The sequence below is a fragment of the Emys orbicularis genome, chromosome 2 (genome assembly GCF_028017835.1).
Source record: "Emys orbicularis isolate rEmyOrb1 chromosome 2, rEmyOrb1.hap1, whole genome shotgun sequence".
NCBI lineage: Eukaryota > Metazoa > Chordata > Testudines > Emydidae > Emys > Emys orbicularis.
Genome location: NC_088684.1, coordinates 295,851,989 through 295,877,324, shown reverse-complemented (window position 1 = coordinate 295,877,324; position 25,336 = coordinate 295,851,989). Strand labels below are relative to the sequence as shown.

The window sequence follows — 25,336 nt, the reverse complement described above, 5'->3', positions numbered from 1 at the left end:
GGCTGCTACTCTGAAACCTTAGATAAGTTGTGTATACTGACAAGTTCTTTTGCTTACTAATAGCAGTATACAGTAGAATGTGACTTAATGGGGTGATTACCTTACCACAGAAGTGTAAGAACAGGTTATGATCAGCTGGAAGAGAGGTTGGGCCTGGGGTGACTGGAGTGTGAGTGCTGGCTGTTCTTTCTGCCCATATTACATTATGGGAGAACAGCAAGAAATTTCATTACATCCACATGAGACTCCTGTGACATCGTCTTTCCTGAGGTCCTCTGTTGTGTTAGACACTACTTGTCAGCCAGAGGGAAAGCTCCTTTTTAGTATACCATAATCTTGTAAGCATTTATCATGTGTAATGACTTTGTGCTTAGGCATCATGATAGCATCGGGTCCCCAGCAACCCACACACAAGACAAACTATCTAGTAGCTCTCATCCTATTGGCTCTGGTCATATTTCACTTCCTGCATATGGAAGGAAGGGATGAAAAGTCCTGGGATAGGGACCATCACCTTCCGTGTGGTAAAGTAAATCTTACATTAGTGAACTGTGCTCCCTTGACAGCAGGAGACTTCAGTAAGCATACTAGATGGCAGAGCTGATTGAAAGGTGCTCTCCCTAGAGAAACCAGTAGCAGAATGTCCCACAGAAATTCAGCTCTCTTCCCTAGGGAAGGTCCATCCTTACGAGTGAGGCACACTAGTGGGGAAGCTAGCTTCGCTGCTGCTTGTTGGTGAATAGAAGACTATCTCCACGGCTGTCCAAAGAGCGCAGTTCACCAGTGTAAAACTTGCTTACGTTTTTACAGTCAAGCTTTGCTTCCCTTCAGGTGATGTGGCTTGCTGTGCTGTATTACTCTGCAGTGGTTCAGAAGTGCTATTGCCTTCTCTTACTGTACCTGGGAGAGAGGAGACCAGGCTGAGGTGACAATGTAGTTTCTGGCCCCAGCTTGTTTGAATCTTCTTCCATCCTATTTGTAGCATCAACTGGTTATAACCTGAATTCTCCTTTTCTGTGAAGCTGTTGCAGCACTGGATTGGCACTTTGTGGTGAGGCCATGGACGCAGCACAATGTCTTTGGTAGACTGTTTAGCAAGACTGCTTTGAGAAATGTTTCTCAAGCAATAGTGGAGTAATGTTGTGTTGCCCCATCATTTCTTAATAGCTGGGTGGGAAAATATAATGTGGGGCTGTCTTTAGGCAGCTTACAGGTACTGATAATCTTAGTCCCACCCTCAGGGCTCTTACATTGTTACATTAACTATTATTTGCTGGGTGTAAGGATTGGTAGTTAATAAAGCATTGGAATTGCAGCGAGAGAAACGTATCTTAATTTAAATCACATGTATTGGAATTTTTGTACTCTTCTAACAGTAATAATGCTCTGTGCTTAAGAAAGGAATGGATAAAAGATGTACAGAATTATTGTTTAAGCACCTTTTTATCTGATGATCTTGTGGTGCTTAAAAAGCCCAAACCTGGCTTCTGTTCCTGGCTCTGTTACGTGCTTTGTGTGTGCTAGGACTGTGGGTCCCAATCGTCATTGATTTAAAAAAAACAAAACAAAAAACTGCTGTGAAGTAAATGGATGGAGCATGAAGCTTATGTATGATGGTTCACATACCACAGTTTGGGATCCCCTATTCTAGGGCACATTGTCTAACTTCAGCATACCTCCATTTTTACCGTTAGTAAAATGGAAGGAATACCTCACATGGGGGAGGTGGTAGTTTCATTACATGAGTGGAAAGTGCAGTGAGATCCTTGGATGCAAGGTGCTCTAAAAATGCAAAATACTGTTTTATGAGCTTATGAAAGAATGCTTTAATGGCATTTCTGTTTGCATGCAACCTTTTGTTTTTGTTGGGTTGGTTATGCAAGACTTGACAAATCCTAGGAAACATTCTGTGAATAAGTGGGTTGTAAGTTCAGAATAATTTCAGACTCAAAGTTTGTGGGGTCTTTTAAAGAATTCTAGCCATTATAGTTGTGAAGACAGCTTTGTGAATGTGAACTGATGCAGCAGTATCTTGAGTCTACACCAGGGGTAGGCAACCTATGGCACGCGTGCCGAAGGAGGCACGCGAGCTGATTTTCAGTGGCACTCACACTGCCCGGGTCCTGGCCACCAGTCCGGGGAGCTCTGCATTTTAATTTAATTTTAAATGAAGCTTCTTAAACATTTTAAAAACCTTATTTACTTTACATACAACAATAGTTTAGTTATATATTATAGACTTCTAGAAAGAGACCTTCTAAAAACGTTAAAATGTATTACTGGCACGCCAAACCTTAAATTAGAGTGAATAAAGGAAGACTTGGCACACCACTTCTGAAAGATTGCCGACCCCTGGTCTACACACTGAGGGTTCTAATGCATCTGCTCCTAACACTTTTAAGAATTGGAGCAGAGTGAAACTGACAAATCTCTCTTCCTCCCACTCCCCCCCCCCCCCCCCCGGCAATCTTTTATAATTTAGCTAGTGTCCTGTAAATTTTTCAAGCCAGACTACTGGTTGATGGGCTGGTTTTTACTGTAAAGTACTTCTCTAGCCCCTTCTGTCTGAAGACTTCAAATTTTCAAGAATTAACAAATATAAGTTTCTCTCTGTGAGGATAGTATTACCTGAATTTAACAAGCAGCGAAAGTAGAGGCACAGAGAAATTACATAACTTACTCCAGGTCATGAAGTGAATCTGGTGGAGGTGAAAGTAAAGCCCAGATCTTCTGACCCCCAGCCAGTGTTCTAGTGTTTAGAAAATGCTCCCTCCCAACAAAATACTAGTAATGTTAGTAACAAAAGTTACTGATAGAAGTTACTTTTTTTTTTTTTTTTTTACTAAAATTAACTTCTGCGAGCAAGATGTTCTCTAAATTAAGTAGGATATACTCAGTACTCCTAAATTGCTCCTTTCTTGGCTGAAAAATAGAGGTGTTTATTCTAAGCCATGTGGGATTCAACAGGTCAGTGATACCATGAGCAAGTGTTGCCTTAGACATTCAGTGCCCATCAGATACAATGACTGACTCTACATCTCTGGCTTAATAGGATGTAAGGCAAGCAGCAGGTGCTTGAGCTTTGGGAAATAAACTTTCTTTTCCTGCATCAAGTACCAGGAGACTAGTTCTAGATGTCTGATTAAAATGCCAGCTGTCCCCAGAAAGCAGCAGGCTGAGAAGCCAAGAGGAATTTTTAAGTGGCAGTAGCTCTTCTCAAAGGGTGAGATTCCAACTGTTCTTCAGTAAACTTGGCTTTCTGTTTTCACTGATTTGCCAAATCAAACAGGCAGTAGCAGGTATACAGGTATAGTGGGTAAACGATCTAGTGAACTCCCTATTTGGGACAATGACGTTTGGTCTCTTTTGTAGAAAGGTTGGTATTGGGAGTTGAGTTTTAAACTCAGAACAGTAACTTAAACAGGTTGCCATATTGCTTTGACTGCGCTTGGTTTCTCAGGGTCAGTTCTGTAATGACAGTGGATTCTCCGTTGTCACCTTGTCAGAAAAAAGAAGTTACCAAAGTCAGGCTGCTCCAGTGCTGAGTAAGTTGATGAGTGTTTGCTGTAATATGTGCTTGGCTTACCCCTCACAGCTGTGGTGGTGTACTGCCTTGGGTTCTCAAAGCCGTTCAAACTATGCCTGTTCCTATCACAAACGGCAGGTTTATCCAGTGTGCGTCTAAGAACGGACAGGCAGAGGTAGCCTGGGGTCTTGCTGTCGGGAAGCTTGTCCCTCCTGTTCAGACTATACTGTCCTGGGCTGGATTTTATCCCATTGCTCCTAGTTAGACCTCTTTGGAAGAGCCTAAACAACTACTTTCCCTCTTTGCTGTTTGCCTTTCAAAAACTTGCAGGCAGTTATCCCCTGAGTAGCCTTTTAGCGAAGCAATATGGAATTTATTTATGGTGGTTAAAAAGCTTTGTTAAACATCCATGTTCCCTGTCTCTTGTTAGGAATTTGATGGCATTTATATCTGGTTAAGGCAATCACTGACATGGGGCATATTCCTCTTCCTCATCGTGCTGTATCTGCTTAAGTGGCCTATCAGAGTGACTTCTACCTTGCCATAATGGATCCGAGTCTGCGATTGGGTATGCATATCCCATACTGGCCAGGAAAGGGTTAATGACCTACTGTGGGCTCAGTCAGCGCCCCCCCCCCCCCCCCACATTTGCAGTAGGTGTCCGGTTTGGAGGGAGGGGCTAAAAGGAAAGCGCACAGCTCATTTGGTCAAGGGAAGGAGACCAGACTTCCAGACCTCACCCTGAGAGTCCTGGCTGGGTGCAGGAACAGCTCCGTGTCAGCAGCCTGTCAGAGCCTCCCTGAGGGGAAGGTAGGCCGGGACTGTTGTTCTCTTGATTTGCTACTGGTGACTTTGGTTGGGAACAAATACCTGCCAGCCAAATAAAATCACCTTTTTGTTTCTGTACACCCAACCAAGGATTCGGGTAGTGGTTTGTCCTGAACCCAGGAGAGGACAGGGTCATGCAGTCACATTTTTTTAAAAATAGATCATTTTGTGGAGTCACTGTTGACACCAGGTAAATGTTTGCTGCAGAAGGTTCATTGGCAGCCTCAATCATATAGATTTAACTTTTCTGCAGCTTTGCCTTTAAAGATCCAGAAACATTTATCTTTTCAATGTTGTCATCCATAAATGTAAGTTTAAGTAAGGGATAGCTTTCATTCTTGTGAATTCCAGCATAGTGCTTTCTAGTTCTTGCAAATCCTCAACCATCAAGAGAGCCTCTCCTTGAAAAGTGATTGTGTCAACTGTGATTAAGTCCATTGTGGGATATGTGTTGTGATAGACCCAGGCCAGTTGGGTACAGCAGAATAGCAGAAGGCAGATATACTGGCCACTGGATTAACAGTTTTCTGTTCCCTGACTGACCAGAGCAGGGGCTGCTCCAGGCTAATGAGAACACCTGACTCCAATTAACCTGCAAAGAGTCAGGTGAGACCATTAAGCTAATGTGACCACCTGACTCTAATTAAGGCCCCGCTGATACTATAAAAAGGGCTCACTCCAGTCAGGCAGAGGAGAGCCAGGGAGCCAGAGGAGAGGAAGTGCGGCTGAAGGACTGGTTAATGAAGACATCCTCAAGTTATTGGTAAGGGAGAAGCAGGAGAGCTGTGGGGAAGTGGCCCAGGGAAATGTAGCAACTCTGGCAGTGAAAGGTTGGCTGCCAACAGCTGCTGCCATTAGGGTCCCTAGGCCGGAACCCGGAGTAGAGGGCGGGCCCGGGTTCCCCCCAACCCACCACTACAGGAACACCTCCTGGGAGGGGAAGTCAGGCCCCTGTCAGGACAGGAGGCTAAACTGTTCTAAAACAAGCCCTAGGGACAACAGAGACTGTGGGAATTCTCTCACCAACCTCCTTGCTGTCTTATGATGAAAAGGGCTCAGTAGACTGTAACCCTGGCCCTAGAGAGAGAAGGGCTACGTGGAGGGTCACAGAGAGCCACTGAGGCTAGCATATACCGCCTAGAAGCGCAGGACCCACGGGGACAAGGTCAGAGCTCTGCCACAGTGTTCACAAACTTGCCTGTCTTAATGTCCTACGCGATTTCCCTAACTCAGGCTGCATCAGTTTTGATTCAGTTTCTGGCCTATGTTCCAACTGATGGTTTTTTTTATTCATTGTTTTCAGTGATCTGGCCTGACTAAACACTCAGCATACATGGTGGCTATTTCTGAATAAGCTCACAGTCCACTTCAGTGTGTTAATGAGGGCTTGAAGATGCTGTTGCCTTTTGGGACCTTGAAAGATTTCTTTTCAAATTCACTATTCTCAGTTCAGACTTTTAGAGGTTTTATTGAGATCCCAAATAGCAAGCTGAAGGTTGTGCTGGCTTCAGTGCAGAGTATCATGAAGTTTACCTCGTTTAAACTTGGCCTGCACAACATTTGAGCAGCCTATATTTATTGCTGCACTAAACTCAGGCCAAATCAGTTTTGAAAAGTAGCTCTTCTGAGAGAATCCCCCACAACTGTTAACTCTTTCCGTATTCCCTGTGTAATACCATCCAGATTCCCCCTACTGTGTCAACGAAGATAATGAAAGGTTCACATCTTCACATACTCATCTCTTGGCTGAGCTGTGGATCTGTTAACAAAGACTCATAAAACCAAGATTTCATATGCATTTTTTGAGAAACTTCCCTGACTCTGCAATTCTCTGTAAAGTTTCCCTCTGTGGGTGTTAAATAGAGCTTGATCTGAGATTAAGGCCATATTTGCCCTGCAGATTGCAGAGTGTTTCAAAATCTCAAGCTGAAATCCAGTTTAACAGCTCTGTAACTGGTTTAAAACAAGGTGGTCAACTTTCGATCACCTCCAGGTGGACTTTATGGTGCAGCCAATAATGGGCGCTTCTTGTGGACAAAGTGACACACTTTCTGCTTCCCTGAATTTGACATGAGCAGCGGTAGGGTCCTGAATAAAGGATTTTTCGCCCATTTACAAGAAGGTTGCCCTTATCAAGGAAACATCTCATGCTTTCTGCAAATTACACATTTCATCTTTCCAACACACAACTTGTGGATAACCTTTGCTTTCCGTGAATTGTGGAAAGTGTTAACATCCAAGTGTCTCATTTTGTAGCTTATTATTCTATACCGGGGTGGGCAAACTTTTTGGCCAGAGAGCCACATCTGGATATAGAAATTGTATGTCGGGCCATAAATGCTCATGAAATTGGGGTTGGGGTGAGGGCTCTGGCTGTGGGTGCGGGCTCCAGTGTGGGGCCAGAAATGAGTTCAGGGTGCAGGAGGGGGCTCCAGGCTGGGGCAGGGGGTTGGTGCACGGGGGAAGGGGGTGAGGGCTCCAGCTGGGGATGCAAGCTCTGGGGTGCGGCTGGGGATGAGGGGTTTGGGGTATAGGAGGGTGCTCCGGGCTGGAACTGAGGGATTCAGAGGGTGGGAGGGGGATCAGGGCTGGGGCAGGGGTTTGCTGTATGGGGGTGGTGGTGAGAGGTGCAGGCTCGGGGGGGGGGGGCACTTACCTCAAGCGGCTCCCAGAAGCAGTGGCATGTACCCCCTCCGCCTCCTGTGCGGAGGTGCAGCCAGGTGGCTCTGCTGTGCGCTGCCCTGTCTACAGGCACTACCCCTGCAGTTCCCACTGGTCACGGTTCCTGGCCAATGGGAGCTGCAGGTCAGTGCTTGGGTTGAAGGCAGTGTGTGGAGTGGAGCACCCTGGCTGCCTCTGTGCGTAGGAGCTGGAGGGGGGGCATGCCACTGCTTCCGGGAGCCGTGCAGAGCGGCCCCTGACCCTGCTCCCTGGCTGAAACGCTGGAGCTGGGCAAGCCCCAGACTTTGCTCCCCAGTGGAAGCTTGAGGGCCGGATTAAAACAGCTGGTGGGCTGGATGCAGCCCGTGGGCCGTAGTTTGCCCACTCCCTGTTCTATACGATATGCTTTAGACTGGTTTCGCTCAGGGTTTTAGAAGATAAGAATGGCCATACTGAGTCAGACCAATGGTCCATCTATCACAGTGGTGCCACATGCTCGTTCAGAGGGAATGAACAGAACAGGGCAATACTGAGTGATCCATCCCTTGTCATCCAGTCTCAGCTTCTGGTAGTCAGTGGTTTAGACACACCTAGAGCACGGGCTTGCATCCCTGACAATCTTGGCTAATAGCCATTGATCCTCCACACATTTCTCTTAATTTTTTTTAATCCAGTTGTACTTTTGGCCTTCACAACAGCCCCTGTTTCCAAAGTTTGAATGTGCATTGTATGAATACTTTCTTTTGTTTGTATTAAACCTGCTGCCTATTCATTTCTTTGGTTCTTTGTTATGCAAAGGGGTACATAACACTTCCTTGTTCATTTTCTCTGTACCATTCATGATCTTGTAAATCTCTATCATATCCACCCTTAATCGTCTCTTTTCCAAGCTGAAGAGTACAATCTTTAATCTCTCCTTATGGAATCTGTTCCATACTCCTAATTTTTGTTGGCCTTCTCTACCCCCCCCTTCCTATTCTAATGTATCTTCTTTGAGATGAAGTGATCAGAACTGTATGCAGTGTTCAAGATGTGGGTGTGCCATGGATTTATGTAGTGACATTATGATATTTTCTGTTTTATCTATCCCTTTGCTAGTGGTTCCTATGTTCTGTTAGCTTCTTTGACTGCTGCTGGACATTGAGCAAATGTTTTCAGGGAACTATCTACTCCAAGATCTTTCTTGAATGGTAACAGCTAATTTAGGTCCCATCATTTGGTAAATGTAGTTGAGATTATTTTTCCAATGTGCATTACTTTGAACTAATCAACACTGAATATCTGGTCCTGAGTAATTTATCAGTTTGTTCCGAAACCTCCAATACTGACACCTCAATCTGGGACAGGTCCTCAGATTTGTCACCTAAAAAGAATAGCTTGGGTGTAGGGAATCTCCCTTAGATCTTCTGCAGTGAAGGCAGCTTCAGAGAATTAGGTTAGCTTATCTGCAACAACCTTATCTTCCTTAACAACAAGGAGTCTGGTGGCACCTTTAAGGTGCCACCAGACTCCTTGTTGTTTTTGTAGATACAGACTAACATGGCTACCCCCTGATACTTATCTTCCTTGAGTGCTCCTGTTTGGCAGGCTTCCTGCTTCTGAAGTACTACATTGTTTTGCTGTTAGTTTTTGTGTCTTTAGCTAGCTGCTCTTCAAATACTTTCTTGCTCACCCTTCTTATACTTTTACACTTGACTTGCCAGAGTTTATGCTCCTATCTATTTTCCTCAGGATTTGACTTCCAATTTTTAAAGGATGCCCTTTTCCCTCTAACTGCCTCTTTTACTCTGTTTTTTAGCCATGGTGGCATTTTCTGGTCTTGTATATTCCAAATAGGGTTGTCAAGCGATTAAAAAAATTAATTGTTCGATTAATTGCCTCTTAAACAATAATAGAATACCATTTATTTAAATATTTTTGGGCGTTTTCTACATTTTCAAATATATTTCAATTACAACACAGAATACAAAGTGCACAGTGCTCACTTTATATTTCTTTTTATTACAAATATTTGCACTGTGTAAAAAAAAAAAAAAAAAAGGTATTTTTCAATTAACCTCATACAAGTACTGTTGTGCAATCTCTTTATCATGAAAGTTGAACTTACAAATATAGAATTATGTACAAAAAATACACTGCATTCAAAAATAAAACAATGTAAAACTTTAGAGCCTACAAGTCCACTCAGTCCTCCTCCTTGTTCAGCCAATCACTTCTACAACCAAGTTTGTTTACATTTGCAGAAGATAATGCTGCCTGCTTCTTGTTTACAATGTCACCTGAAAGCAAAAACGGGCATTTACATGGCACTGTTGTATCCAGCGTCGCAAGATATTTACATGACAGATGTGCTAAAGAGTCTTATGTCCCTTGATGCTTCAACTATCATTCCACAGGACGTGTCCATGCTGATGACAATTTCTGTTCGATAACGATCCAAAGCAGTGCAGACAGACGCATGTTCGTTTTTATCATCTGAGTCAGATGCCACCAGCAGAAGGTTGATTTTCTCTTTTGGTGGTTCGGGTTCTGTAGTTTCTGCATCAGTGTTGCTCTTTTAAGACTTCTGAAAGCCTGCTCCACACCTCGTCCCTCTCAGATTTTTGAAGGCACTTCAGATTCTTAAACCTTGGGCCGAGTGCTGTAGCTATCTTCAGAAATTTCACATTGGTACCTTCTTTGCATTTTGTCAAATTTGCAGTGAAAGCGTTCTTAAAACGAACAACATGTGCTGGGTCATCCTCCAAGACTGCTATAACATGAAATATATGGCAAGTAAAACAGAGCAGGAGACATACAATTTTCGCCCAAAGAGTCCACTCACAAATTTAATTAACACATTATTTTTTTAAACGAGCATCATCAGCATGGAAGCATGTCCTCTGGAACGAAGGCTGAACCATGAAGAAGCATATGAATCTTTAGTGCATCTTGCGACGCCAGCTACAACAGTGCCATGCGAATGCCTGTTCTCACTTCCAGGTGACATTGTAATTAAGTGGGCAGCGTTATCTCCCATAAATGTTTACAAACTTGTTTCTCTTAGTGATTGGCTGAACAAGAAGTAGGACTGAGTGGTCTTATAGGTCTTCCTGCATGTGCTCCTCTTTTCTCAAAAGGTGCCCCAGTTCCTAATAAATCTAAAGCCCTCCTCCCTACATCATTGCCTCATGTACGCATTGAGACCCTGCAGTTCTGCCTGTCTTCCTGGCCCTACACCTGGAACTGGAAGCATTTCAGAGAATGCTACCATGAAGGTCCTGGTCTTTGATTTCTTACCTAGCAGCCTAAATTTGGCTTCCAGGACCTCTCTCCTATCTTTCCCTATGTCATTGGTACCTACATGTACCACGACCACCGGCTTCTCCCCAGCACAGCACATAAGGCGGTCTAGATGTCTTGTGAGATCTGCAACCTTTGCCCCCAGCAGGCAGTTCACCATATGGTTCTTCCTGTCATCACAGACCCAACTCTGTTTCTAATAATTGAATCTCCCATTACTGTTACCTTTCTCAACCTAGTAACTGGGTTCCCCTCCTATGGAGGGGTATCTTCAGTGTGAGAGGATACCAGGGCATCATCTGGAAGAAGGGTCTCAACTATGGGATTGTTTCCCTCCGTTCCAGCTTGATGCTCTCCTTCCCCAAGACACTCATTCTCCTTAACAGCACAGAGGCCGTCAGTCTAGGGTGGAACTGCTCTTCTGTATCCCTGAAAGTTTCCTCTATGTACCTCTGTCTTCCTTAGCTCCTCCAGTTCAGCCACTCTGGTCTCAAGAGCCTGTACTATGTGTCTGAGGACCATGAGTTGCTTGCACTGAATGCACACATGCACCACCTACTCACAAGGCAGTTACCCGGACATGCTGCATTCAGTGCAATAAACTGTATACCGCCCACTCTGCTGCTGGACTCTGCCTGTGTTGTTTTTTTCTTGCGTAGGTGGGTTTGGTTGGATTGGGTTTGGTTAGGTTATGGGGATATTATTGGACTAAATTTAGAATGTTTGTTAGATGTTTCTTCCTCTCCCACTCCCTCTCTAACATCCACTGTTTCCTGTTTCCGTTCGTTGGCTCATCTTCATTATTATCCCCTGCTGATTCAAACTAAGTCTTTTTAAAAACTCCATTTCTCTCCAACAGGTTGGCTTGTGAGTCACTTTCAAATATTTTTTTAAACTCTCCCGAATGTCTGCGTATACTAGTAGATTTTTATAGAAAAGTTTGAACTGCCTGGTCCTGGAGCAGCTTCTAGGTCTGTATTTGTGAGGCAGTAACAAAGCATTAGGTCCTGTCCTACAATCAAGGCAAAATGTCTTTTGCCAATAGCAAGCACTCAAGCTGTGTTTTATGTTCCTGCACAGTCTACTCTGGCTTGGTTGGCAAATTAAACGATTGCTTGCTTTTCCCAGCAAAAATAACTGCCTTGAAACTGTCTGTCTGTAGCTGTAAAGTTCAGATCCAATCTCTTCCTCCGCCTCCCCCCATCACCATGATTGGCTCGCTAACAGCCAGGATGTTCATACTGAGGCTCAACCTCAAGCATGCTCAGCAGCGTGCTTCTCTGTGGTCAGTATTTGTATTGCCAACAACTAGGCCCATACCCTTCCTCTCACTGGCATGCCAGCAGACAGCATTCTGCCACCTCTTTTGAGTGGTAGCTTTGTTATGTTGCTCTGCCCAGCCCCTTCTTCTCCCTATCCGACAGGCACCCCAGTTCCATTCCCACTCAGCCCTTCCCCTCTAGCTGGTATCTCATCTCTCCCTCTGCTCTCCCTCTTCGAACTGATAACTTTATTCTGTTCTCTGCTCAGCCCTGTCTCTCTCTGCCCCTGACGCACCTAAGTTCTCTTGGTTCTATTCCCACTCTGCCCCTCGGACTGGCTGCTCACTTGCTGGGACTGATGTCACGCAACCTGCTCTCATCCTCCCCTGTTGTCTTTGTCTGGTGGTCAGGGAGCCTGATGGCACAACTTCTTGTCCTGGGCTTCTGAGCAATATGTTTTTCCAGCTTGCTCCCGAGGAGATGTGCAGCTGGATGGCTGTAAAGCCAAGCTGATGATGCTCCTGTTGCTCCTCTTATGCACTCTCTCTTTCCCCTTTCCAGCTTCCTATCCTGCATACGGTGCCTTTGCTGAAGTGCTGCACATGGTGGACCTGAGAAACCCCCAGGACGCATTCCGGGATGGCAGCTAGGTGACGACAGCTGAGGATGACCCTGACTGAAAAGCTGCGCGAGAAGATATCGCGGGCGTTCTACAACCACGGGCTGCTGTGTGCTTCATACCCCATTCCCATCATCCTCTTCACTGGCCTCTGTATCCTGGCCTGCTGGTAAGTGCTGCAGAATACTTGTCTGCACAGGTCATTGCTCAGGTTCTTCCTCTGAGCATGCACACTGTGGAATGTGCTGTCCCTGAAGTGTTTGGTTTAACGTAGGAGCTTCCAGTCATTGTCATGCTGAGGAGCAAAATGGGAAGCCAGGGACAAAATACCTTGATGTGTAAAAGCAGACCAACTAATGGTCAACTCTGGAACCAGAAATAGGAGGCCGGGAAGGGGAAATGGTGGTCTTCCCCTCCTACCTACACAATATTCAACCTAAACTACTGTGCCTGGAACTTCGTCATCTTATCCTTATCCAGCCCAACCCTAGCTCATCTGCCCAGTTCTTGTTCTTGTAACTCCTGATCGCTTGGCTCTTCCTCTGAAAATAGGGACTCAGATGGGGAGGTGGGGTGCACTTACTATTATTGGATAATCGGGGATGTTGGGCTGGTTCGTAAGAGGCCATTATTATTTAGACTGGGGTCTTGGGGACTATGGCAGTTGGGACAGGGGACCCTGTTGTGCTAAGCACTGTGCAAAGACACATTAATAGCTTCTGCTTTGAAGAGCTTATACTCCTAAATACCTGCCTAAAATGATCAACATTAACTAAAGGGTGGAAGTTGATCTGTTATGACCTGCCTCTTCTCCTCTCCAAATCCCTGCTTTTAGGAGGCCTCCAAACTGTGTTAAAATAGATGATAAAGAAATGCCCCTTGAGCACTGGTCTTCTACTTGCTGTAGGGCAGCTTCCTCCATATGCATAACACTACAAGGAAGTGATATTATTTACTATTTCTGTAGTTCCCGGCACCACCTTGTTTAAAGAGAAATTTCCAAAAATGTGTTGGACAGCTGCTGAAGAGTGTGAAATAAAAGGGGCCTTTCTCCATGTTTGGCAATGTCCCATGGCATGGGAATGTTGGCCCTAGGATTAAAAACCTCCTAATGGATATTACTGATGTATCCATTACTAATAGGTCTGGGTCTCCATTTGAGAACACAGAATTACTCTTAATAGCACTGAGGCATGCTCTGGAAGAAGAGGAAGTTGCCTGGTATCTTGTGGATCCGAATATAGATGACTACATTCCATCATAGTAGCAATTTCCAGAAGGGATTTGTTTCTCTGTTGTCAGTTGATCTGAAGAACGCCCATCTGAGTGTCCCATACAGGATATCTCCACTTCACAATAGGCATTACCAGTACAATGCTTCACCTTTTGGCCTACCTGCCTCTCTAACTTGTGCTTTGAACAGCACCCTAAACATCTTAGTTTCCTCGGGTAAAAAGGGGTCCTGTATATCCATTTTAAAACTACCTGCTCACCTGAGCAGCCAGCCTGGGAACAGCCCATGGAGCAGCCATCACACAGCCAAGATTATACTGTGGAGTAACACGGATTTGTCAACATTGAGAGCTGTATGACAAGGCACAAGGATATTTGTTTTCTAGTCACATCTGTCAGGGCTCTGATGTCTCGAATCAGAACGATGATGTCTTACACCAATGTACTATTGAGAGTGAGATTCCCTCTGGGTCCTCTCCAGAAATTAACTTCTTCAGCCTACAGGAGCCATCATCACCCCTTCCCTTGTCCCATTGTCGAAGGGTACCCGGAAGGGCACAGTATGTCAGAATTGGAGATGGAATTAATTTTTTCCACCAACCAGCTCCAAGAGCAGGGACGCTCCTTTGGGCAGCAGTTTCATCCAAGATTAATGAAAGAACGGGCCTCCCTCACGGTACCACTTAGATCAAGCTTAGAGCACTTAGGCTGTAAGAGCTGTAACTCAGTCCTAGTCAGCCAAGATGTACTGGTACAACACTTTTGCAGTGGATTTCATCGACAGGAAAGGAGTAACACATCCTCAGCCCTGGTGTGAGTGGCTAATAGTCTCTGTTCTAGGTGAAGGGAAGAAGCAGCAGGGGGCAGGGAAGGGGAAAAAAGTCTTCTGCATTTTCAAGCACTACATATAAACAGGCAATAAACATCAAAGCAGCTGGTTAAGCAGGAATAGGCTAAATCCAGGAGAGGGGAGTCTACATCCCAAGATTTTTGAGTGGAGGCCCTGGGTTGCATCCCCATCAATGGACCCATGTGCATCCAGGTCCAGATCTAGCAAAGATCCTGGACCCTTATTCCAGATGGCGATCAATAGGCTGTAGCTATGATCACGTGCTTTTTTCTATGGGCAAAATCATGAGTGAATTTCTGTTCATAATATTCTCCAGGGCAGTTTAACAAAAGTGAGCTGGGTTGGCCCCATGTTGTCCAGGAGTGTCTAGGTTCTCACCTCCAATTCAGATGGCAAGCACTGCTCAGATATTCCTTCTCTTCAAGAAGGCTCTATTCTCAAAACCCAAATTCCACAGCCAAGCCCAGAGTAATGTAGCTACAGGATATTTAAGAGGTACCAGTTACAAACACATCCAAATAATCTCTTTTATTATACCTTTAGCCTTGAGAAAGTATGCCATAAACAGGGCATCTTTAAGGGCCTGGTCTGTAGGGAAGGCATAGTGCTAAGTCATTAGACTGGATCGAGCTACTCAAGGCAAGGGCAAAGCATATCTTTTTGGAGTTCTTACAGTAAAGTTTTTTAATAAAGGCCTAAGACCTTTGACTGAAGTCCATTTGGTAGGCATTGCCAGCTCACTAGAGACTGCAAATGGGCATGGGATTGTCCTCTCACTCAGACATAAAATTCCTTAGAGCTGCCTTACTTCTCAACTCTACACCAGTGAGGAAAACTCCCTGCTGAGAACTAAATCTTGTTTCAAATGTCCTGACTAGGGAACCTTTTGATCCCTTATAAGAAGTGCCATTAGATTTTCTAGCTTCAAAGGTTGTCATCCTGACTTCAATCAATTGGGCATGGTGTGTTTTTTTTTTGAACTTAAGGTCATATGGGGAGTTGCAATCCTGCATATGTCATGAAGGCAAATTTTGCTAAGAGTTAACATAGCCTTCATTCCCCAGATAAATCTGGTTACAATAAAGTGTTTTCTTCCAGCCTTCTTGACTAACATGCAAAACACACTTAATAAATTTAAACAACCAAACAGAAATGAGCACATCTCTGGCATGGTCTGTCAGCTCTTAAAAAAACCAACCAAACAAAAAAAAACCCCACCACCATTGAATGCAGTACTAAATTCAATCAGTCTCTAGTTTTGTTGGTCTAGAACACCCATCATAAACTAAATGAAGCTACCAAGGCTTCAGTTATTAGATGGCTAAATTGTTGCTTTCAAGAAGTTTTCCAAGGTTGAAGCCATCTTTCTCCTCAAACGCTCATGTTCGTGAAGCCTCCTGTCCTGAAGGACCATATGAAACATATAAAGAGATGTTGGGTGGTCACCTAGTCATGGAAACATGCTTCCACACTTTCGCCAAATGTTACAAATTAAACTTGCACGCCTCATCAGCCCCTGCTGTGGAGGAGGGCTCTGCCTACTATGCTTACCCATTAACTGATATATAGTTAGATGCAGTTTTGGGGGATTTGTAATCTTCTCATCCATCTTTTGTTTCCCTCTCTGGTGAGACACTTGCTGTTGGACATGCCAGTCTGGTGGATCTGGAGACTATCCCTGCAAAGAATAGCAAAATTCCTTAACTGGCCTGAAGATGTCCTTTCTTCTAGTAGGAAAGTCTGCAAATCAAACCCACCTGGCACAAGGACTAAAGTTTAAAGGAATTAGCTCGAACTGGCTGTGGCTTCGTAGGTTGTGGCTGTTTCAGCCTGACTTGATTGATAGGTCTGGTTCTGCCTCCACGGAACTCGAAGCAAGGTTAAGACCCATTGTAATGGATCTGTGGACTTTCCTGCTAGAGAAGAAAGGACGTTTTCAGGTGAATTGAGAAATTTTTGTATTTTACTCAATTGCTAATCTAACTTCAGCTGTTTTTAACTCTTGGAGCTAAGCTACTTTATGTTCCCAATACCCAAAGGGACTGCAGTCTCCTGGGGGAGTGACTGATGAAATTAGAAGCAAATACACTGCGGAATGGGACTACCCTGGTCTGTTTCCAAAATAAACCAAACTGGTGGTACAGAGATAAAAATATGAAAATATTTGCCCCCATGATGCACATTTGTTTTTTGGGGGTCCTGAGAGCAGGGCACGGTCATGAAGTCCTCAGTGGAATGCAAACAGTACTCATTCATCATTCAGAAACTGGCATCTCACCATTATTAGCCTAGGTTTGTGCATTTACCAGAGTTAAACAGTGAACCACTGTTGCCAGCAGCTGGTTGTGAACCAGACCATCCCTTGCCATTGCCACCCCTGCCCACGGATAATTACTGGCCTAGAAAACGAAAACCTGGTTAACCAAAAACCATATAGATCACGTGCGTCTTGCACTGCTCCCTGAATCCTGTCAAGCTCTTTTAGGACCACAAGTGGGAATGAATTAAAGTGTAGAGGGTCCCTCAGCCTTGTTCCTCTTGGGCAACAGGCAGCAAGAACACTTCAGCCAGTGGAATCTCTCACTGGACCCAGGTGGTGAGGTTGCGCTGTTTTCCCTGTCTCAGCCAGACTGAGGATTGGCTCAGAGCTCTTCTAAGGCATATATTATCACGATACCTGTGTGTGCACAGGGTGGTGGTAACTAGTAGGTTCCCTCCTGTAAGGGCTGGCAGGTCTCCATCCTTCTTTGGCTTATTCATTAGCAGAGGGTCCCTCTGGGATAATGTGGAGGTGGTGCTGCTGAGTTGGGGAAACCTCAGGAGTAGATGGCGGAGGGGACTTCTGCTCTTCTGATTCAGTGTTTTGAAGAAGGCTTGCAACTGTAGGGTTGGCAGTTCTGCTTGCTCCTCGGCTGCTCTTAGCTCAACTGGCAGTTCTCCAGCCTGCCTCTCTATGCTGTGTTGAAAAGATGTAAAAACAAATGGGACATAAATATATTTGCTTGGACTGCATCATACTGTATCTTAATTACTTGAGTTCAGCAGTAATCGAAACCTGCAGATGACCACTTCTTGTCTCTGTGCTGCGGTTACAGAATGCCTGTAAGCTGTGTTTTGGGCACTCGGTCTCTAGAAAGGACCTTTCTCAGAACCATGGCTGCTTCTTAGAGCTTCCTGTTTTCTAGAGTTGTCATTGATTCAGAACCCTACTCTCTTCCTCCCCACCTCCATCTTTTCCATTCCTGCCTGGCAGCTAGTGTTCAGGAATGCTCACTGGAACCTTATTGCTCTCTAAATTTCAGCTTTGTTTTCCTCAGTCTTTCCTTCTCACCTGAGCTCCATTTCCTCCAATCTCTTCTAACTCATTCTAGAGCAGTTTGGAGTCGTGTGGTGCACACCATCTTAACAATGAACTAATCTTGTCAGGTTTCTGAGTTGTCACAGTGCCTGGCCACTTGGGGAAAGCTGGAATCCCTCTGGCAGCTCAGCTGCAGCGCTTGGTTTATTTTAAACATCTCTTTTGTTTCCATAGGTGCTATGTTGTTTGCTTCTGAAGTAGTGGCTCTGGTGAATTTCTCAGTGTCACTGCACTGCTGTCTCCCAATTCCTTTATTCTCTTCCCACTGCCAACTTACCTCTGTCGGTGGCCACCAGAGCTGTTGCTGTATTAGGCCTGTCCATATTAATGCTGAAACCCACCTAACCTTGTTAGCATCTTCTTTGAAGCCTGTTATTGGGGTAGCCTTGAACAGGGCCATAAAATAGCACTCAGATTCTATGGGTTTGATCTGATCTCAGAGCCTATAATCCTCACAATACCCCTGTGATATAGGTAAGTATTCTCTCCCCCGGAAATGGATGCAAGTTGCAACCACCCCAAAAGGAGTCTGAGGCAGGACTGGGAATAGAATCCAGGAGTCCTAATTCCCATTCCCCGGCTTTGCCTGCTAGAGAATGCTCTTTTCCTTTCTTGCCTTACACTTACACTCTAAGTTAGTCTAAACCTGAAGGGTTTTTTTGCAGCAGTTCATTCTCCAAGGCAGTTTCCGAACGCACACAAGGTACCAATAAGGTACAAGCTTGTTCCTCTAGGCAAGGCTTGAGCAAATGCGGCGATTGTTATGGTTACATGTTAAAATTTAAATAGCTGTGGCTATTTGAATTGAATGTGTGAATATTCAGTTCAGATAACTGCAGGGCCATAATCTGCCTAGGCAATTATCCAGCTATACCTCTCTGCGTATGGTTTTAGATGTGTCCTCTAGATAGGCAGGGGGTAATGTGGTCTAGTGGACTAAGCACTAGAAGAGGAGCCATTCCTGGATTCTAATCCCTGCTCTGCATCTGACTCACTGTAATGGTTTGGTTTGTTGGTGCTGCAGTTGTCGTCCCTCCCATTGTGCTAGATGCTGGGCAGATACATAATAAGCGATAATCTCTCCTCCTCCCCCCTCCCCCCAAGTTTCACAACGAAAAGGTAAGACCCAACAGATGGGTGAGATAGACAAGCTGTCCTGGGTGGGATGGAAGAGACAGGATAATAAATATATAATAGGATGTGCAAATTTGTAACCATCACAGCTCTCCACCTGCCTAGCCATTATCTGGTTGCATTTTACTGTGCATTTTCTCCTTAAAGATACCATCATCTTCTGGGTGTCAGTCCCCTAGCATGAGACTGTCAGAACTCCTTAGGGACTGGTGGAGCAAGAGCCAGGATCATAGAATCATAGAATATCAGGTGTAGTCAGAGGAGGCCCTGAGATATAAACCTTGGTATCAGAGGCCCGGTATGAGGTCTAAGGCCTGAACTAAAGTAATGGTCAAGACTTTGCTAACATAAAGCAAAGTTAAGCTGTGAGCCAGAGGCAGCCCCTGCTCACAGAAGCTGGCAAGGAAAGGGCTGATGTTGCATAACTATATTCACCTAGCAAAGTTAAAGTATAAACATGGTACCAAAACACACTATACTGGAACATTCCACAGATAACATGGAACAGGCCGACCCATCCCAATGACAGGGGCAAAAGGGTAAAATGATGGATAGAGTTGTTTTGATCGAACCAATCTGTACAAGGTGAGAGGCGGCACCTTGCTACGTAGAGGGGTTGCACCTCAATACGTCAGGAGTGATGTGTAACTTGTTTGTACCTGTGTATAAGAATGTATCCCTGGGGTGGTGTCTTTGTCTGGCCATGGGGGCAGTGGAAAGTCCCGCCACTGACTGAGCCAGGTCCATTGCCAAGAGGCACTTTCTCGTAGTATGCCCGGTAGACTAAGTAATCTACGGGGAACTGCCATTGTGTCCAAGGTCGCAATAAACCTAGTCGACGTGACTTTGCATCTTACTAGACTCTGTAGTTATTGGGGGTTCTCTTCGGGTCTGCTGGGTCACTATCTGCGCAGAGCTGGGGCAGCACACAGAGGGAACACACGCACGCAGCCGAGTGATAGCAACAGGAGAAAGCAGAGCACCACACTGGTAGCATCTGACAACATCCAGGTTGGAAGGGACCTCAGAAGGTCATCTAGTCTAACCTCCTGCTCGAAGCAGGACCAATCTCCTCCCCCCAATAATAATTAATGGAGATATTCCATCTCCTAGAACTGGAAGGGACCTTGAAAGGTCATTGAGTCCAGCCCCCTGCCTTCACTAGCAGGACCAAGTACTGATTTTGCCCCAGATCCCTAAGTGGCCCCCTCAAGGATTGAACTCACAACCCTGGGTTTAGCAGGCCAATGCTCAAACCACTGAGCTATCCCTCCCCCCAGATCTCTACTGGCTGTTGTGAGCCACATGCACAGCTTAACTGCAGCCTTTGGAGCCTTCCAGTCTGTTAGCAGAACAACTCCCCGGAGTAGCTGCATCCCTATCAGTGGCTGCTCCATCTCTTCTTCTGCATCACTTTGAAGCTGTTGGGACCACTAAAACCAATATTGGAAGCATGAGGTACTTTGCCTTGTCACCTGGGTCTGGGCTTTGGTGCCTATCTGTTGTGCTTGGCCACCAGTGATTTTGGTGCTTTTGAGACTTCTTCTGTGCCAGAACTTGAATACTACAGCTGTGTCCACGCATGTTGATGCTTGCCTGGGTGTATCAGGAAAAAGACAGTGGCACTGTGTCTAGTGCCTGCATTGGCACCACCACTGCTGTGCTTTGGAGGCTGCCTTGGCATCTGGACGTCTCATCCGCTTTTCTTTTTTCCGTGTTCTCTGCCAGCGTCAGCACCTGCAGAGGAACAAAGTTCACCTGGCAACTTCAGCCACATCAGCACAGCAGGAACACGTCTCAGTACTGTGACAAAGTTCCTCCTCTATCTTGGTGGGTCCTGCGCTTATTGGCGGATTTTCTTGCCTCAGAGATTCACCGTGTGGGTTGGGGAACAGCCCAGAGACCTTCCCCTCTGGAAGAACCCACAGTCCAGGTCAATTGGGAGGTTTGGGGGGAACCCGGGCCCGCCCTCTACTCCGGGTTCCAGCCCAGGGCCCTGTGGACTGCAGCTGTCTATAGTGCCTCCTGTAACAGCTGCATGACAACTACAACTCCCTGGGCTACTTCCCCATGGCCTCCTCCAAACACCTTCCTTATTCTCACCACAGGAACTTCCTCCTGGTGTCTGATAATGCTTGTGCTCCTCAGTCCTCCAGCAGCACACCCTCTCACTCTCAGCTCCTTGCGCCTCTTGCTCTCAGCTCCTCACACTCGCACCACAAACTGAAGTGAGCTCCTTTTTAAAACCCAGGTGCCCTGATTAGCCTGCCTTAATTGATTCTAGCAGCTTCTTCTTAATTGGCTCCAGGAGTCCTAATTAGCCTGTCTGCCTTAACTGGTTCTAGCAGGTTCCTGATTACTCTAGTGCAGCCCCTGCTCTGGTCACTCAGGGAACAGAAAACTACTCATCCAGTGACCAGTATATTTGCCCTCTACCAGACTCCTGTACCCCACTGGTCTGGGTCTGTCACAGTACTTAAGTGGTCCCCGTCACCGTAGTAGCTGAACAGCTCGCAATCTGCAGGGGTGTTGTGAGGGGGCCGCCCTAGCTCCAGGTGCCTGTTTTCACCTTGTTAGCTTACTGGGCAGTAGCTCAAGTAGAGGTGACGCATGGGGGTGGGCCATGGAGGGTCAAGTGCTCCCCCCCCCTCCGATTGGCCTACCTGGGGCAGGGAGGGAGAGGAGCTCTGTCCATCTCTCTCTGCACCTCTCCCCTGGCACATCCAGCCGCTCTCCCTGGCAGCTGGGTGGGGAGCTGCTTCTGCCTGAGAGAGCCTGGCTGGGAGGCAAAGCTGGTTCTAAGCTGGAAGCCGCTAGGGGATGATGCAGGGAAATCTCTCTTCTCCTCCCCCTCCACATGGCTATGCTTACCAAACCCCTGGTGTATCAGCGTAGCTGCATCTACAAGAGTGCTTGTGTTGGCGTAGCTAACTTCTTCTGGGGAGGTGGTGTCCCTACAGTGGCAGAAAACCTCCTTTTGTTGGCGTACGCTGCATCTACGCGGGGGGGCTGTACTGACACAGCTGTGCAGGCATAGCCTTGGTGTGCTCCCTTTCTCCTGCTCAGGACAGAGCCCATAGTGTAGTTCATGCTCATTGGAAACATGAGTAGCCTTGCTCTCTGAAAACGAACCTTCCTTTCCCAGCCGAGCTGTGTTTGGAACGCTGTCACTGGGGCTGTCTGCTACTACGAAATGTATATAGACGTGCAGGGCACTCTCTAGGGAAGTGAGCCAAGGTCCCTGCCTAGCCGGGCTTACAGTCTAAGCAGATAATGAACAGACAGCCATGAAGTGAATGGCTACAGTAAAAAGCCAGTTTGAGTTAGGGAGGAATAGCACATGTTGTGTTGGTGCAGTGTTGCACCTAGGTGAGGGGATCGCATGCCGTTTGCTTTAAAAACGGAAGTCTGCCCACAAACTGTTGCAGAGCATGGTCTGTAAAAGATGATGTCCTGCATGGGGTGGTGGTGGGATATGGAGTCTGTCACCTGCAGGCTGCTGGTGACCTCTGAACCGGTTTGTAGTAACCAAAAGTGGTCACCATCTAAAGGTTCTAAAATACCTAAATATCTAAAATACCTGGGTCTTGGCTCTGTTCCCAGTGGGCAAATATCAACATAATAAAATCCACCACCAGTTACTGACCTTTCCCCTGATTTTCTAACGTGCACCTTCTTCACGCTTTCTCCCGTGCTGCCCCTCACGCCTGGGAGGAACTCTTCATGAACATCTGCAAAACTACCGCATTATCCTCCTTCCAAACCCTCCTCAAAGCTCTCCTTGGCTGGGATGCCTACAAAAAACTGACAATTGTCGGGCTGCTGGTGCGCTTGTCATGGTGATCAATACTGTCATTGTTTCCTTATACTTCTCCCATCTGTTTGTATCGATCTGCTGTCTCATACTTTGATTATAAGCTCTTTGGAGTAAGGGTCGTCTTTTTGTTCTGTTTGTACAGCGCCTAGCGCATTCAGATCCTGGTCTACCACTAGGACTTCTAGGCTCTGTGGTAGTACAAATGTTTGCAATCTCTGCAAAGGCCAAAAAGTGAATGGGTCCAGAGCCTGGACTTGTCTCACTCAGGTCAACAAAGAGCTGTGTGGGTAGGGCCGTTTGGGGGATGCTTGTACTGCTTCACTGGCTTTATGAACAAGATTGACAACCTCGGAGATTGAAATCTAACACCGTTCATCATCTGACGACATTGTCAGAAAACATGACCGGGGTCTTCAGTGTTACACTTAAAAATAAAGAAAGATTAATCGGGAAAATCAGAGAAACTCACAAATGTGCTTGGCATGATTGCAGTTGCTGAATTAGTAGCCTTGGAAGCATGGAGCAGATTGAAGGGACCCAACCATCTGATAGCATCCAGAAAGATTTTGTTTTCCTGCCTACAACTAACAATGAGTTTGCACAACCCTGCAGAAGAGAGAGGCAGGTCATCTAACGACCATGTGCCTGTAGATGGCACAGCTCCTCTTCCTCATCTAACACAGTGAGAGCTTTGAGTGTGGCTGGGGGACATAGGATCTATCATGCTGCACCTACCTCTTCCATATTTATGACCTAGCAATAGGATTGGAAAGGAACTTGAAACTGTGGTGTAGATTTTGATGTGTGGAGAGTTAGTGCAAAGGTGAGGAGGATAGTGGGGCGTAGGGGACTCCTTGTTGCCTTGGTTACATTCCTGCTGTGGCTATCGTATCACCTTTGGCAAACCTGTGCACGGAATCTTGGATTTTTCTCTCCTGCACCTGGTCCCCGATCCTGTTACCTTCCATTGCTCCACCCAGGTGCCATTTTGTAAATATTTTGTAAATGGATTTTTAACATACATTTGTATTTAAAACACTAGGCAAAAACCATTGACCATAAAATGAGGGAACCAAACTTCAGGATGCTAGAATGTTCAGTAATGTCTTGGGAGACAGTTAATGTTTCACTTACGTTTGTCCTCCCTTTTTAGGGTGGTGGTTCCTTCTCTTCCCTTCCCCCACCCCCAATAGAAAATCAAACTCAGGCTGGTCTTGCTGTAAGGTAGAAAACAGTACCTGTTTCCAGACAAATTACCTGTGCCCACACCAAAGTAACCTGGGGCCAGATCCTCCGAGGTATTTAGGTCTCTACCTCCCATTGAAATCAGTGAGAGAGAGCCACCTGAATGCCTTGGCTTCTTTCTTCTTGCTCGTTTCTCCAAGGCAATATGCAGCACTGACCCAGTTTGAGGCAATATTAGTAGGACTCGGATGCACGTCCAGAGAAGGAGCAAGATAAAACTAAACTCTAAAAGCTCTCGTTGTAAGGGCTTGTGCTTTTGGAGCAGGGTCATCTGAGTTCTGTCCCTGCTGCCTCTCTGAGTTCCAAGAGGCTGTAATATTCAGGTTGTGACAATGGTGAAGTCTTGGGGCTTGTCTGCACAGGGGTTTAGTCACAGCTTTTTGATGCGCATCAGGTAACACGCAGTATGGAAGCTGTGCTAATAGCGTGCACGTGGAATGCTGTGCCCTCTGGCAATGTGCATCGTATACGCTCAGCGGTAGTAGGCTGTGGTTTGAGGGTGTGGCATTCTTGGATAGTGTCCCATGGTCCTTTGCTGCTGAGCAGTTTGCATTCTGGGATTTTTCTCGTTGTACATGGTGGGATGCATAGCAGACAGAGTTCATTTTTTTTTTTTTTTTTTTTTTTTTTAAATCACATGGTTCATCTGTCCACGCCCCATACTTCCTTTCTGGGTGGGTGAGCACCATTTGCAAGTTGCTATCAGCCAGCACGGCCCCAACGAAGTTCTGTGCTACTGTGTTGGCAGCCTCAAATATGCAGAGGCCGCTTGGGCTGTATTTTAGCACTCAAAGCCGGATGAGTTCAGCTTTGGACTTTGCCCGCCGTACCACTGAGCAGACAATGTGGCGGTGGCAGCAGGAGGGTCTTCAGCAGTGGTGGAACCAGGATGAGGAAGACACTGAGCCAAGTGATAGTACAGGACTGATTCTTGGAGCAGCTTCATAGCATGCAGTGCCACTCTAAGCTTGGGAAACCAGCTCAGATTGGTGGGAAAGGATCATTCTGCAGACATGGAGAGACAAGCAATGGTAAGAGAATTTCAGGATGGAGAATGCAAACTTTTTGGCGATACATGCTGAACTAACTCCAGAGCTGCAGTGTGCCGACATGTGGCGACCTATACCCGTGGAGAAGAGGGTCACCATTGCCATCTGGAAGCTGGCTGCCTCTGAATGCTGCAGGTCTGTAGTGACCTGTTTTGGTGTGGGGAGATCAGCCATTGAGACCATTGTCATGCAGGTGTGTGATGCCCTGGAAAAGGTACTGTTGCACCAGGTTCTAAAGCTAGGTAGTGCTCCGGAGGTTAGTGATGACTTTGCATGCAGGGGGTTCCCAAATATAATTGGGGTAATTGATGGGATCTATGTGCCTATTGTTTGCGCCCCCCAGCAAAGCTCAGAATTTGTGAACACAAGGGGTGTTTCCTCAGGGTGCTCCAAGGGCTCATTGACCCGCCTCCCCCCTCCATGGCAGGTTTACAGACAAAGGCTGAAAGCATCCACGGTGGTAGGGTCATTT

General features: G+C 46.1%; 1 protein-coding gene across 1 annotated transcript in view; it reads left to right on the top strand.

The window, feature by feature from the left end:
• SCAP (SREBF chaperone) overlaps positions 1–25,336 on the top strand; it is a 102,314-nt gene that overhangs the window by 15,760 nt on the left and 61,218 nt on the right. The window contains exon 2 of the mRNA XM_065398493.1: positions 12,121–12,347. Coding sequence (XP_065254565.1) covers positions 12,226–12,347 — 122 coding nt within the window. The 5' untranslated portion in view covers positions 12,121–12,225. The remainder of the gene's footprint in view (positions 1–12,120; positions 12,348–25,336) is intronic.